This window comes from Coregonus lavaretus (assembly GCF_964263955.1).
Source record: "Coregonus lavaretus genome assembly, chromosome: 18".
In the NCBI taxonomy this organism is placed as follows: Eukaryota; Metazoa; Chordata; class Actinopteri; order Salmoniformes; family Salmonidae; genus Coregonus; species Coregonus lavaretus.
Window position 1 is genome coordinate 37,666,215 of NC_140005.1, and position 15,225 is coordinate 37,681,439.

The following is a 15,225-nucleotide window of genomic DNA, read 5'->3' on the forward strand; positions in this document are numbered from 1 at the left end:
TGGCCATCAGGTTTGCACACATCTCAGGAGGGATTTTGTCCCACTCCTCTTTGCAGATCTTCTCCAAGTCATTAAGGTTTCGAGGCTGACGTTTGGCAACTCGAACCTTCAGCTCCCTCCACAGATTTTCTATGGGATTAAGGTCTGGAGACTGGCTAGGCCACTCCAGGACCTTAATGTGCATCTTCTTGAGCCACTCCTTTGTTGCCTTGGCCGTGTGTTTTGGGTCATTGTCATGCTGGAATACCCATACACTACCCATTTTCAATGCCCTGGCTGAGGGAAGGAGGTTCTCACCCAACATTTGACGGTACATGGCCCTTTGATGCGGTGAAGTTGTCCTGTCCCCTTAGCAGAAAAACACCCCCAAAGCATAATGTTTCCACCTCCATGTTTGACGGTGGGGATGGTGTTCTTGGGGTCATAGGCAGCATTCCTCCTCCTCCAAACACGGCGAGTTGAGTTGATGCCAAAGAGCTCCATTTTGGTCTCATCTGACCACAACATTTTCACCCAGTTCTCCTCTGAATCATTCAGATGTTCATTGGCAAACTTATGACGGGCATGTATATGTGCTTTCTTGAGCAGGGGGACCTTGCGGGCGCTGCAGGATTTCAGTCCTTCATGGCGTAGTGTGTTACCAATTGTTTTCTTGGTGACTATGGTCCCAGCTGCCTTGAGATCATTGACAAGATCCTCCCGTGTAGTTCTGGGCTGATTCCTCACCGTTCTCATGATCATTGCAACTCCACGAGGTGAGATCTTGCATGGAGCCCCAGGCCGAGGGAGATTGACAGTTATTTTGTGTTTCTTCCATTTGCGAATAATCGCACCAACTGTTGTCACCTTCTCACCAAGCTGCTTGGCAATGGTCTTGTAGCCCATTCCAGCCTTGTGTAGGTCTACAATCTTGTCCCTGACATCCTTGGAGAGCTCTTTGGTCTTGGCCATGGTGGAGAGTTTGGAATCTGATTGATTGATTGCTTCTGTGGACAGGTGTCTTTTATACAGGTAACAAGTTGAGATTAGGAGCACTCCCTTTAAGAGTGTGCTCCTAATCTCAGCTCGTTACCTGTATAAAAGACACCTGGGAGCCAGAAATCTTTCTGATTGAGAGGGGGTCAAATACTTACTTCCCTCATTAAAATGCAAATCAATTTATAACATTTTTGACATGCGTTTTTCTGGATTCTTTTGTTGTTATTCTGTCTCTCACTGTTCAAATAAACCTAACATTAAAATGATAGACTGATCATTTCTTTGTCAGTGGGCAAACGTACAAAATCAGCAGGGGATCAAATACTTTTTTCCCTCACTGTATAGGGAGCTATTTAGAACTTCATCTAAAACTCCATTGGCTCCTCAGTCAGCAAGCAAGCAGCATACCGTGGAATGATGACAGCGTCTTGGTAGTCTTCCAGTTTGAAGGTGAAGGGGTTCTGCTTGGTGTACTGGGTGGTAGGAATGCCAATACGAGCCTCAGACTTCTCTATGTCCTCCATGAATTTAAAGTCCAAATCTAGAGTGTTGGAATCCTCAACTGGAAGAAGAAAAAACGTATACAATGGGAGCTTACATGGTGAATGAATACTTTCAGACATTGGAAACTCACTGATTTGACACTAGGGTTGGGTGGTATACAGTATATACCATATCCTGGGGTATTTCGAAATACCCTCGGTATGATTTTCCAATACCGCTTTTTTATGAATTGGAATATTTGTACTATTTAAATATATACCTGCAGTCAACTTGTGCACTAGGTAATAGATAAAGCAGATTGTGTTAATCATTTCGCCTGTTAAGATTATTTTTCATTTTGAAGCTTACCAGTAATAGTTTCCAAAAACAGCTGTTTGAGCCTGTCACATTCGTTTGTTCAAAAGAACAACGAGCAAAATGGGAGCTTCGTGAGGTGAATCACTCCTGCAGCGCAACTTAAGTGAGGTGATCAAGTTGCACTTCTATGAAATTCACTCCTAATGTTTGACAGCTATACATCTTATAATTATTAAGTTAACTATCTAAGTGATGTGCCAAATAAATTCTCTCCAGCTGGGTTTTGCTAACTTGCTAATGTTAGCAGCTATGAGGGGCCTGGTATTTTACCAAGTTGGACCTGAGGAGTGCCTACAACCTGATCCGAATCCGGGAAGGAGACGAGTGGAAGACGGCACTCAGCACTACCTCAGGCCACTATGAATACTGAGTCATGCCCTACGGCCTCGCCAACACCCCTTCTATGTTCCAGTCCTTCGTCAATTACAGTGGGGGAAAAAAGTATTTAGTCAGCCACCAATTGTGCAAGTTCTCCCACTTAAAAAGATGAGAGAGGCCTGTAATTTTCATCATAGGTACACGTCAACTATGACAGACAAATTGAGAAAAAAAAATCCAGAAAATCACATTTAGGATTTTTTATGAATTTATTTGCAAATTATGGTGGAAAATAAGTATTTGGTCACCTACAAACAAGCAAGATTTCTGGCTCTCACAGACCTGTAACTTCTTCTTTAAGAGGCTCCTCTGTCCTCCACTCGTTACCTGTATTAATGGCACCTGTTTGAACTTGTTATCAGTATAAAAGACACCTGTCCACAACCTCAAACAGTCACACTCCAATGCTAGAGTGCATTTGGATGATCCAGAAGAGGATTGGGAGAATGTCATATGGTCAGATGAAACCAAAATATAACTTTTTGGTAAAAACTAAACTTGTCGTGTTTGGAGGACAAAGAATGCTGAGTTGCATCCAAAGAACACCATACCTACTGTGAAGCATGGGGGTGGAAACATCATGCTTTGGGGCTGTTTTTCTGCAAAGGGACCAGGACGACTGATCCGTGTAAAGGAAAGAATGAATGGGGCCATGTATCGTGAGATTTTGAGTGAAAACCTCCTTCCATCAGCAAGGGCATTGAAGATGAAACGTGGCTGGGTCTTTCAGCATGACAATGATCCCAAACACACCACCCGGGCAACGAAGGAGTGGCTTCGTAAGAAGCATTTCAAGGTCCTGGAGTGGCCTAGCCAGTCTCCAGATCTCAACCCCATAGAAAATCTTTGGAGGGAGTTGAAAGTCCGTGTTGCCCAGCGACAGCCCCAAAACATCACTGCTCTAGAGGAGATCTGCATGGAGGAATGGGCCAAAATACCAGCAACAGTGTGTGAAGACTTACAGAAAACGTTTGACCTGTGCCTCATTGCCAACAAAGGGTATATAACAAAGTATTGAGAAACTTTTGTTATTGACCAAATACTTATTTTCCACCATAATTTGCAAATAACTTCATTAAAAATCCTACAATGTGATTTTCTGGATTTTATTTCCTCATTTTGTCTGTCATAGTTGACGTGTACCTATGATGAAAATTACAGGCCTCTCTCATCTTTTTAAGTGGGAGAACTTGCACAATTGGTGGCTGACTAAATACTTTTTTTCCCCACTGTACGTGTTCCAGGACATGCTGAGTAGACAGGTGGTGGTGTACATCCACGATATCCTGATCTACTCGGCTAAGTTCGAGGAGCACGTCAGGGACGTCCGAGCTGTCCTACTCCGCTTCCGGGAACACAGCCTGTTGGTGAAGGGGGAGAAATGAGAATTCCACCAACAGGCCATCTCCTTCCTGGGATACCGGATGTCCTCAGGGGGTGTTCGCCGTCAGGTCATGGACAGTTCCCACCACCATCAAGGGCCTATAGAGCTTCCTGGGCTTTGCTAATTTCTACTGCCGCTTCATCAGGTCCTTCAGCTTCATAGCTGCCCCGCTCACCTCTCTCCTTAAGGGTGGGCCACGTCACGTCTCCTCCCGTTGCTCCCCTCCGGCACTCTGATTCGCCGGTCTACTGAGCCATCGGTCTGAGCGCACCACCTCGGCAACACCGGAATGGAAACCCAACGCACCCTAATCACCTCCAGTGCACCTGCACCTCATCATCTCATCACCACTCCTATTTAGCCCTGGACTGTTCCTTATGATGTTGTGTGTGATTGTTTAGCTTCGTGTCGTGTACTCTATCTTTTTTTATTTCTCTTTGTCATTGTTTGAGTAAACCTTGACCTTGTTTATTCCTGCGTCTGCGTCTTGCCTCTTCGTATCCTCAGTCCTCGTCACAGTGTTTTTATTTATTTATTTATTCTTATTATTTTTTTAGGGGGTAGATCAGCTTTAATATTGCAGATAGATTGTAACTTCCATCAATGTCCTGCCTCTTCGTATACTTAGTACTCGTCACAATAATATGGACAAATAGGGCTATCGTCTGTATACCCCTACCTTGTCACAACACAACTGATTGGCTCAAACACATTAAGAAGGGAAGAAATTCCACAAATTAACTTTTAAGAAGGCACACCTGTTAATTGAAATGCATTCCAGGTGACTACCTCATGAAGCTGGTTGAGAGAATGGCAAGAGTGTGCAAAAGCTGTCATCAAGGCAAAGGGTGGCTATTTGAAGAATCTCATATAAAATATATTTTGATTTGTTTAACACTTTTTTGGTTACTACATGATTCCATATGTGTTATTTCATAGTTGTGATGTCTTCACTATTATTCTACAATGTAAAAAATAGTAAAAATAAAGAAAAACCCTTGAATGAGTAGGTGTGTCCAAACTTTTGACTGGTAGTGTATACCGCCCAACCCTATTTGACACAGTGCACATCCCTATGGGCCCTGCTCAAAAGTAGTGCACTACAAAGGGAATAGAGTGCCATTTGGTACACACCCATAGGCTTACTAATGGAGTAAGGCCTACAGTATGTGCGCAACGTTGGGCTCTCACACCAACATTGAGGCAACATGTGTGTATCTAACAGTATAAGTCACCAACATTGAGCGGTAGTATACAGCAGACTAACTCACCAACATTGAGAGGTAGAACGCAGTAGGCTGAGTCGGCCTGCGTGGGTTTGAACTCCAGAGCAGGTTTCTCCAGGCGGAGGATGTGAGAGAAGATGTACTGGTGTAATCTGGTGATCAGGTCCAGCTGGACAGCACTCAGGGTGAACCCTGCCTTCTGGAGCTCGATGGAGATGGTCACCTCACCAGACCGTGTGTACACAGGAAAATGGGGGATCTGTGGAGAGGGATGAGGGGGTTAGGTGAGTTTCACTGTACACTTAATAAAGGGCATACTAACTTTGGAAAAGCAAGTGGCCCCTGCTGTCTAGCTGTTGCTTCCTAGAAAAATATGTTCTCGATCAGTTTCAATAGAAATTGTTAATGTTTGCATCCCTAAATATTGCTTTGAGGACCTGCCAGGAAACAAATCAATGGGAAACTGAGATAGGTGTGTTCCTTACCCGAGGTATAGGTTTGGCGGTCAGGATGCCGAAGCACCTGGTAGTGTCCTCTGGAGGGTAGAGCTTCCTGCGCCGGAAGTTGAGCTCATCAGGCAGAGGGGTGGTGAGGACCATGCCGACCACATACAGGTAGTAAGACTGCTCTGGTACAGGGTAACTGTCCCGAAGACACTCTGGTATCTGGGGGGAAAACAGCATTGGATTGGTGAAAACGACTTTCCACCATAATTCTTACACCAGTGAATTACATTTACATCCATGGGGGAGGGAGTGAATGAGTGAACACTTCTGGGAGAATAGAGAATCAGACAGTAACCAAGGAGGGAAGCAGCTTCACACCATTTAGATGAGGGGCACCATATCAGCAATGGAAAACAGCCCCAGTCAAAAGTAGTGCACTACAGTATACACTGAGTATACAAAACATTAAGGACACTTGATCTTTCCATGACATAGACTGACCAGGTGAATGCTATGATCCCTTATTGATGTCACCTGTTAAATCCACTTCAAATCAGTGTAGATGAAGGGGAGGAGACAGGTTAAAGAAGGATTTTTAAGCCTTGAGACAACAGAGACATGTATTATGTATGTGTGTCATGAATGGGCAAGACAAAAGATTTAAGTGCCTTTGAACGATGTATGGTAGTGGGTGCCAGGCGCTACTGGGTTTTTCACGCTCAACATTTTCCCATGTGTATCAAGAATGGTCCACCACCCAAAGGACATCCAGCCAACTTGACACATCTGTGGGAAGCATTGGAGTCAACATGGGCCAGCATCCCTGTGGAACGCTTTTGACACCTTGTAGAGTCCTTGCCCCGACGAATTGAGGCTGTTCTGAGGGAAAAAGGGGGTACAACTCAATATTAGGAAGGTGTCCCTAATGTTTGGTATACTCAGTGTATAGAGAATAGGGTGCAATTTGGGATGCATCAGGAGTGATGACTACTCACAGCTTTAGGGTAGCACTGCCTCCTCTTGGTGGATCCTGGCCTGCCTGGAACACTGGTCTCCTCCTCGTCATGGAGATCCAGCTCCTCCTCATACTTTACTGTCTCCTTCCCCACAGGCATCAAGTGGTCATCTAACTCACCTGGGGGAGGGAGGGAGAGAGAGACATTTATTGGCACCATTTAGCTACTGTACATGCATGGCAAAATGAAGTTAAATATGTCACAGCAGTTAATACCAGGTCCCCCTCTTCTCCCACCAAGAAAGATGGGGAGGGAGAGATACAATCTGGGACTAGCTGCAGTGAGCTAGTCTGGGTACCCGTCTGTTTAGCTATCATTCCACTCCGGTCATGCTAAACATGGCATAATCTTTGGCATAATGACACAAGTAGTAGAATGTTAGCTAAACAGACTGGTACCCAGGCTAGCAGTGAGCACTACATGAAGAACATTCTACCAATCAAATAGCTCATTTTATTTACCTTTTTTGTGAAGCTTTTCACAACAAAGTAGTGCTACTGCTTTCTCTGCCAGTCTTGCACAGTTCATTGTCGGCCCCTGCAGTGACAAAACAAAGTGTACATTGGTCTCAAAGACATCCATTATACACACCGTTAGGTGAATCTTTGGGATGCAGACCTATAAATCCAATCAATGACGAAAGCCTGCAGACTCACAGCAACGGGCACCCGTAGAGGGGAGTTGATGGGCAGGTAGAGGGTTGACTGGTAGCGCCCATCCTTCAGCTCCTTGGTCTTACACTTGGGTGCCAGGTGGGTAAACGGGTCACTGGGCAGACGGGCACAGTATCTGTGGCAGCCATGGGGGAGAGGGACATTAGCACAGCAGACCACCAAGAGAACAAGAACCAACAAAAATGTAATCTTCAAATCCAATTTAGCAACACTGCCAGATATTTACAGTATTTTGAGACTCCAACTTATTTTGTTCTCAGTGTATTTAGTCTTGTTTCCATCGAGCACCCTTTTAAAACCCCATTTCCTCTTACCTGTTGATGTGTCCGATGGCCGTGTTGATGGTGACGCGGGGCCCTCCGTCCTCAGAGCGGAGCACGTATGGAGGCAGGATGTTGTCATCATCCAGCACCGGTTCCACCTCAAACTCACCGACCCCCGCTGCCTTGGAACACTTATTCCTCAGAATCTGGAGACATCAAGAGAAGATCTACATTTGTCAGTATTAGGGTTGTCACAATACTAGTAGAGAAACAGAGAAAAAAATGTCATCAGTGTTCCCATTTTCCTTTTCTCAAAACGTACACGTCAAACTCCCCTTGACATCAAAACTTGATTTACGTGAAAAGTTCCACATGTAAATCGTCCAGTCAGGATTTGGCAATTAAGTAGCATTCACCAATGACCTCACATATCATCCAAGGATGGCCCTTGTGGCCAGGCTCTGAAAACCAGTGTTCTTCAAACAGACACACCAATCAATTGAACATAATTGAGTGGAGTATGGTGAAACCATAATCAGCAAACACAGGAAGATACTTAGGCTGAGTCCCAAATGGCACCCTATTCCCTATATAGATGCATACTTAGACAACAATCTCTGAGAATCACCGTGTTCCTCAGACAGACACACACATTGGGGTCTTGAGGACAGTCTCTGAAAACCACACCTTCTCTATGGCCTTGTAGGTCTTCAGGTCGTCCTCAAAGGTCTTGGTCCTCTCACTGTCAGCCAGCATGATGTAGTTGGATACAGGAGCTCTGGCTCGGCCTTTAGACTGAACGTAGGACCTGTAGTCAAGTCATAGACAACATTTATTTAAAGTGCACAACACACTTTATATGATTAAAAAAACAGGAACAAAACAATGTAGAAAGGGGAGGGAAATAATATCAACAACAATATAAAAATATAAAAATATAAAAAGCTAAAAAGAGAAGCCAATAGTCCATTGGGCAGGAAGCAACAAGGCAGTGGATGGATAAGCAGTGCTGTACCTGTACTCAGTGGGCAGGTCGAACCGCACCACCAGGTTACACTTGGGAATATCCACTCCTTCCTCCACGATGCTGGTCGCTATGAGCAGGTTGGTCTCGTGGGCTCGGAATTTACGCAGAACCTGAGGGATGATGACGCAAGGTAGTTAGGCGTGGATGGATGGAAGTATAGGTGGATGAATGGATGGATGGATGGATGAAGGGATGGATGGATGAAGGGATGGATGGATGAAGGGATGGACAGATGGACAGAGATACAAATGTCGGGGTAGGTCAATTTCGATGTATCTACAGAGGATGAAGTCAGAAAATACAAAATGGCATCAGTGTGTTCTTACCTCTTCCTGCTTCCTGAACTCTACCTCCATTTGTTTGTTGCGTGGCTGGTTCTTGCCGATGCTGTGGCCTGTGATGAAATTACTGCTGATGTAGGCCAGCTCTGGGTCCTGCTTCCCGGCCTCCTTTATCAGCCTGACACAAAGAGGGACAGTAATCATGGAAATGGTATTAAGACAACCTAAATCCTCCCAAAATAAGACATTATTATTATTTTCTTCCTATATGGTGACAAGTCCTTTTGAGCAGTGTACAATAAGGAATCTAAGGAGACAAGGTAGCAGAGGCATCACACATTTTAACGAAAATGGCATTGAATCCCAGAATTGTACCGGTTGAGGATGACGGCCGTGTAGCGCCTCTCCACGAAGATTATCCCACACAGGATGTTGGTGAATGGCGAGGGGAAGTTAGCCTCGGGCTTCTCCTTCACCTCCACCTCCTCATCCTCGTCTTCGTCCTCTGAGTCGCTCCACGATACGTAGTTGTCCTCGTTGCGATTGTTATACCACTCCACGCTCTCAAACTGCTGCCTCTCGAAGGGCTTGTACTCATGGAGGATCTCTAAGAGACGGATGACTTTGGGGGACACAAACTTCAGGTCCAGAGAAGCCGGGGAGAAGTGCTCCTCGCACAGAGCGTGGACCTAGGATACCAGAAATAAATAACTTAATTAGCCTATACCCAGAGGGGAAATTCACCTGCCTCTGTACACACACACACACACACACACACACACACACACACAGTAGATTGCACAGGAACACAAAATACAACTGATTTATATAGTCCTTATTACAGCAACAGTTGTCACAAAGTGCTTTACGGAACTCAACTAAACACGAATTACAACATACACACAGGGGCTAGTTAGTATACACATACCTTACATCAAACACAAAGGAATATATAGACAGCATACTGTACATACCTTCCTCAGGATGGTGTCAGTGAAGAGCAGGAACTTCCTGTTGACCTCTTCCTGTTCGTGTTTGATGTACTTCTGTAGCTCCCGCACCATGATGCCAGCCACCTTGTCGGCACACCACGGCCCCAGCACCAGCAGCACCGCCCGGCAGTCATTCAACACCTGGGGAAGAGCAGGGAGACATTTACTTATTTATTTAGCCTTTATTTAAACAGGTAAGTAATTGAGAACACATTCTCTTTAACAATGAAGACTTGGCCAAGAAGGAGCATTAAACAGTGCAGCAAAGCAGACAAGTGACATTAAAGACAAAGCAGACAATTACAATCTCAGCTGTATAGGCTAGGCTGTAGGGCTCTGGTCAAAAGTAGTGCACTATATAGAGAATACGGTGCCATTTGGGATACAAGCTTGGATATGTAGATGGGGTCAGACCTGTTTGGTTATGAAGGTGGGGTCTCTGTCCTCTCGAGGCACAGATATGTTGCAGTCGTTGAGGAAGTGGAGAGCCTCATCCAGCTCGCTCAGCAGACGCTCAGAGAGGCCGCTCTTGTCCAGGTAGAGTCCACAGTCCAGCACCACTTCTCTGGGCTGGGAGGCATATCTGAGACACACACACACACAAAGTTCAGTTTTCCGTTTTCGATCATAATGAATAAGATTGTGGACAGGGGGGACCTGATCCTAGATCAGCACTCCTCCTAGGAGTTGCTTAATGAATATGGGCCATGATGTGTATTATTACAATACCTGTCGAGGACAACAAGGTCAGTAGCGGTCTCTGCATTGCTCCTTAAGATCCGCTCCAGGTTCTGGATCTTCTGCTCCAGTTCAGACGGGTCACATTTACCATTCAGAATGGATGCTGTGAGGCCCAGGATGCGAGGGCTGCACAGAGAGCCCTCACATAGCTGAAACAAAGATAGAGAGCCTTCACATCAATGAAAACAGAGATACAGTAGAGACAGCCCTCACATAACTGAAACAGAGATAGACAGCCCTCACATAGCTGAAACAGAGAGACAGCCCTCACATAGCTGAAAGAGATAGAGAGCCTTCACATAAATGAAAACAGAGATACAGTAGACAGCCCTCACATAGCTGAAACAGAGATGGAGACAGCCCTCACAGAGCTGAAACAGAGACAGAGACAGCCCTCACATAGCTGAAACAGAGATAGACAGGCTTCACATAACTGAAACAGAGATAGAGACAGCCCTCAAATAGCTGAAGCAGAGATTAGAGTATACAGTGGGGGGAAAAAGTATTTAGTCAGCCACCAATTGTGCAAGTTCTCCCACTTAAAAAGATGAGAGAGGCCTGTAATTTTCATCATAGGTACACGTCAACTATGACAGACAAATTGAGAAAATAAAATCCAGAAAATCACATTGTAGGATTTTTAATGAATTTATTTGCAAATTATGGTGGAAAATAAGTATTTGGTCACCTACAAACAAGCAAGATTTCTGGCTCTCACAGACCTGTAACTTCTTCTTTAAGAGGCTCCTCTGTCCTCCACTCGTTACCTGTATTAATGGCACCTGTTTGAACTTGTTATCAGTATAAAAGACACCTGTCCACAACCTCAAACAGTCACATTCCAAACTCCACTATGGCCAAGACCAAAGAGCTGTCAAAGGACACCAGAAACAAAATTGTAGAACTGCACCAGGCTGGGAAGACTGAATCTGAAATAGGTAAGCAGCTTGGTTTGAAGAAATCAACTGTGGGAGCAATTATTAGGAAATGGAAGACATACAAGACCACTGATAATCTCCCTCGATCTGGGGCTCCACGCAAGATCTCACCCCGTGGGGTCAAAATGATCACAAGAACGGTGAGCAAAAATCCCAGAACCACACGGGGGGACCTAGTGAATGACCTGCAGAGAGCTGGGACCAAAGTAACAAAGCCTACCATCAGTAACACACTACGCCGCCAGGGACTCAAATCCTGCAGTGCCAGACGTGTCCCCCTGCTTAAGCCAGTACATGTCCAGGCCCGTCTGAAGTTTGCTAGAGTTCATTTGGATGATCCAGAAGAGGATTGGGAGAATGTCATATGGTCAGATGAAACCAAAATATAACTTTTTGGTAAAAACTCAACTCGTCGTGTTTGGAGGACAAAGAATGCTGAGTTGCATCCAAAGAACACCATACCTACTGTGAAGCATGGGGGTGGAAACATCATGCTTTGGGGCTGTTCTTCTGCAAAGGCACCAGGACGACTGATCCGTGTAAAGGAAATAATGAATGGGGCCATGTATCGTGAGATTTTGAGTGAAAACCTCCTTCCATCAGCAAGGGGATTGAAGATGAAACGTGGCTGGGTCTTTCAGCATGACAATGATCCCAAACACACCGCCTGGGCAACGAAGGAGTGGCTTCGTAAGAAGCATTTCAAGGTCCTGGAGTGGCCTAGCCAGTCTCCAGATCTCAACCCCATAGAAAATCTTTGGAGGGAGTTGAAAGTCTGTGTTGCCCAGCGACAGCCCCAAAACATCACTGCTCTAGAGGAGATCTGCATGGAGGAATGGGCCAAAATACCAGCAACAGTGTGTGAAAACCTTGTGAAGACTTACAGAAAACGTTTGACCTGTGTCATTGCCAACAAAGGGTATATAACAAAGTATTGAGAAACTTTTGTTATTGACCAAATACTTCTTTTCCACCATAATTTGCAAATAAAATCATTAAAAATCCTACAATGTGATTTTCTGGAGTTTTTTTTCTCATTTTGTCTGTCATAGTTGACGTGTACCTATGATGAAAATTACAGGCCTCTCTCATCTTTGTAAGTGGGAGGACTTACACAATTGGTGGCTGACTAAATACTTTTTTCCCCCACTGTAAATAGCCCTCAAACAGATACAGGGACAGAAAGCCCTCACATAGCTGAAACAGATACAGGGACAGAAAGCCCTCACATAGCTGAAACAGATAGAGGAGGCAGACTGCTTCAGTCTTATTAAAACAAGGAAAATGCTAAAACATTGAACATCCTGCAATGGGGTTCAATAAGGACGGCTGACTGACAACATTTTAATATAATGACTAACTCCAATCTCCATAATGCCTTGGCTCTCGCCATACAGGGAAGGAAGAGTATGTGCTTGGCTTTCAAGCGACAATTGAATGCATAACTACGTAGAGCAGACTGTAATTGTACCTTCATTATCTCCTGGTAGGGATGGTCTGTGATTGCCAGGTGACACTCATCAAACACCACCAGGTTGAGTTTCGATAGTGGCAACACTCCATTCTTCAGCACATGCAGGAAGACATGGCAAGTCATAACGAGCACCTAGAAGAACAGAAATGATGGAGAGAATGAGTGGAGGGGAGGTTGGAGGGATGGCATATTGCCTTGAATAATAGATTACAGTGTCATGACATTGATTGTATCCATCCACAGAATACTAACTTTCCCCTCCTCATGGAAATGACACTGGGAATTCAGTGTTATTTTTCTAAGTTGTTGAAATTGAGAGGGGAAAACTTTAGTAATGCTATTACCACTGGTATTTATCATGAAAGTAATTGGTAACCATTGGTACTTTATTCTGGCAATTGAAATTATATGACAAAATTGGTAGAAATTTGTATTTTCCAGGTCTGTGTTCAATGAACCCCTACCTGATTTTCGATCATTTCTTGGCTCCACTTTTCCCCAGACCATGAAGAGGTCTTCTCCGTGCTGGTGTATTCTCCAACCTGGAGATCAGAGTGGGTCCTAACACTAGCTGCTTGCTGAATCACAGACGATGCTTTATTTATCATTCAGGAAAAGAGGGGAAAACAGAGAAAACTCATGGTCTCAATCATACCATATTTGATGTACACTTATTAGAAGTTGATACTTCTAAAAGGCTGCATATCCTGACTCTTTACCCTTTTCCTGAAAGTGCGCACTTCCACACTCCCTCTAATGGATTTCACAATGCTTACAGACAATGCTTACACCAATCCAATGCTTTGAAATCCATGATGGGGAGTGCAAATGCACACTTTGGGAGAAGTGTGAAGAATTCGGATGCACCAAATAGTGCATTTCTTTGTGACTCCAAATGTAGTTACCTGTATTCACCAGGAAAACTGTCCTCTTCCCGTCTCCCCGGATTTGGTGGGAAAGCTCTTTAGTTAAGAGTACTGCAATAAAGGTCTTCCCTGAGCCAGTATTTAAACAGACGATAGTATTGTGTTCAAGAGCTGCTTCAAGAAGTTCAACCTGGTAGGGCAGAGAAGGTTACAGTCATTAGTTTCAACTGTTGCGCAAGCACACTCAACTGGTTACACTTTTTTTTTTTATACAGATAAAATATAGATAGATACCCATACACTGACGAATGTTCCCACAGTTTATTTTGCAACATTTAGACCCGAAGGTCTTCCTGTTCATGTTTGAAGTATTCCTATATTTCTGTTATTAGTACGCCTGCGCAGTAGTCTCACTAGAGATGGGACCTGGCCTGAGTGTGATGGCAACTGTGTACTGTGAAGTAAACGTTGTTAAACTGGAACCTAGTCGTTGTCATTTTGAGTTAACATTGGTGGCAGAGGATGGCTAATAACTACAATGTGCCACCTCACTTCGACGTGAAGAGGTCATATGAAAGTTGGAAAAATGAACTTGGAATCTGGACACGGGTTACTAATCTGGACGTGAAAAAGCAAGCACTTGCGGTGGTATTATTGCTTGAGGGAAGAGCGAGAGATACAGCACTGGAAATATCCGTGGAGGATTTGAACAAGGATGACGGTATGAGAACTTTGATCAGAGCACTGGAATCTGTGTTCCTTAAAGAAGAGAAAGACCGTGCCTACGAGGTATATTCAAACTTTGACACTGTTACTAGAGTCATTTCGGTTGCAATGACGGACTACATAATTGATTTCGAACAGAGGTACAATAGAATGCGCAATTACGACATGGTTCTCCCGGATGCAGTGTTAGCTTTCAAGTTGCTAGATACTGCCTGTCTGGATGGTAGGGAGAAACAGTTGGCTTTGACTGCTTGTACTGTGCTGACTTTTGCGTCAATGAAGTCGGCACTAAAAATGATGTTTGGTAAAAAGACGTCTGTCGCGCCAATAACAGATGGAATGCTAGTGAGTGACGCGGCAATTTACACTGAGCAGATTGGAAAAGGCGCCAACAAGTCACATTCTCAAGACAGCCAGACGAGGGCGCCATTGCCCGGCACAAATCCACTGGAAGGAGATCAAAATGTGCCATTTGTTAAAGCACTTACCATTGGGTTAAAGACTGTCCTCATAAAAAATGAACAAGTTAAACTAACAGAGGAAAATGTAAAACACAGAGATAGAGCAGTGTAACATTACACTGTTTTCAAACGAATCTGCTTCTTAGATCTTTATAGTTGAATCCTTAGGATCTGCTGTGATTGATACTGCATGTACACGCACAGTGTGTGGTGCAAAATGGTTTGATAGCTATGTCAGTGAAGTAAATATAAAAGAAGTACAAAATATGATTGACACACCAAGCAACAGAGCTTTCAAATTTGGAGATGGGAGAGTCGTCCATTCTACCAAGAGAGTCAAGATACCAGCAAAATTTGGTCAGACTAAGTGTCACCACATAATCAACCACTTCACATTCTTCAGTGCTGGACGCATCGTGAATTCAAAGAAACCCAGTGAAATCATCAAGCACTTCATTCATTCCTGGATAAGTGTGCATGGCCCGCCCCAGAA

General features: G+C 44.3%; 1 protein-coding gene across 1 annotated transcript in view; it reads right to left on the bottom strand.

The window, feature by feature from the left end:
• The window catches only part of dicer1 (dicer 1, ribonuclease type III), a 38,549-nt gene that overhangs the window by 21,082 nt on the left and 2,242 nt on the right, over positions 1–15,225 (bottom strand). Inside the window, exons 2-18 of the mRNA XM_084182434.1 lie at positions 13,585–13,735; positions 13,144–13,274; positions 12,677–12,811; positions 10,256–10,416; positions 9,941–10,109; positions 9,509–9,667; positions 8,910–9,223; positions 8,580–8,712; positions 8,242–8,363; positions 7,914–8,034; positions 7,278–7,432; positions 6,946–7,078; positions 6,751–6,826; positions 6,269–6,408; positions 5,313–5,492; positions 4,873–5,086; positions 1,387–1,540 (exon numbers count right to left, since the gene is read on the bottom strand). Of these exons, the coding sequence (XP_084038560.1) occupies positions 1,387–1,540; positions 4,873–5,086; positions 5,313–5,492; positions 6,269–6,408; positions 6,751–6,826; positions 6,946–7,078; positions 7,278–7,432; positions 7,914–8,034; positions 8,242–8,363; positions 8,580–8,712; positions 8,910–9,223; positions 9,509–9,667; positions 9,941–10,109; positions 10,256–10,416; positions 12,677–12,811; positions 13,144–13,274; positions 13,585–13,735 (2,648 nt within the window). The remainder of the gene's footprint in view (positions 1–1,386; positions 1,541–4,872; positions 5,087–5,312; positions 5,493–6,268; positions 6,409–6,750; positions 6,827–6,945; positions 7,079–7,277; positions 7,433–7,913; positions 8,035–8,241; positions 8,364–8,579; positions 8,713–8,909; positions 9,224–9,508; positions 9,668–9,940; positions 10,110–10,255; positions 10,417–12,676; positions 12,812–13,143; positions 13,275–13,584; positions 13,736–15,225) is intronic.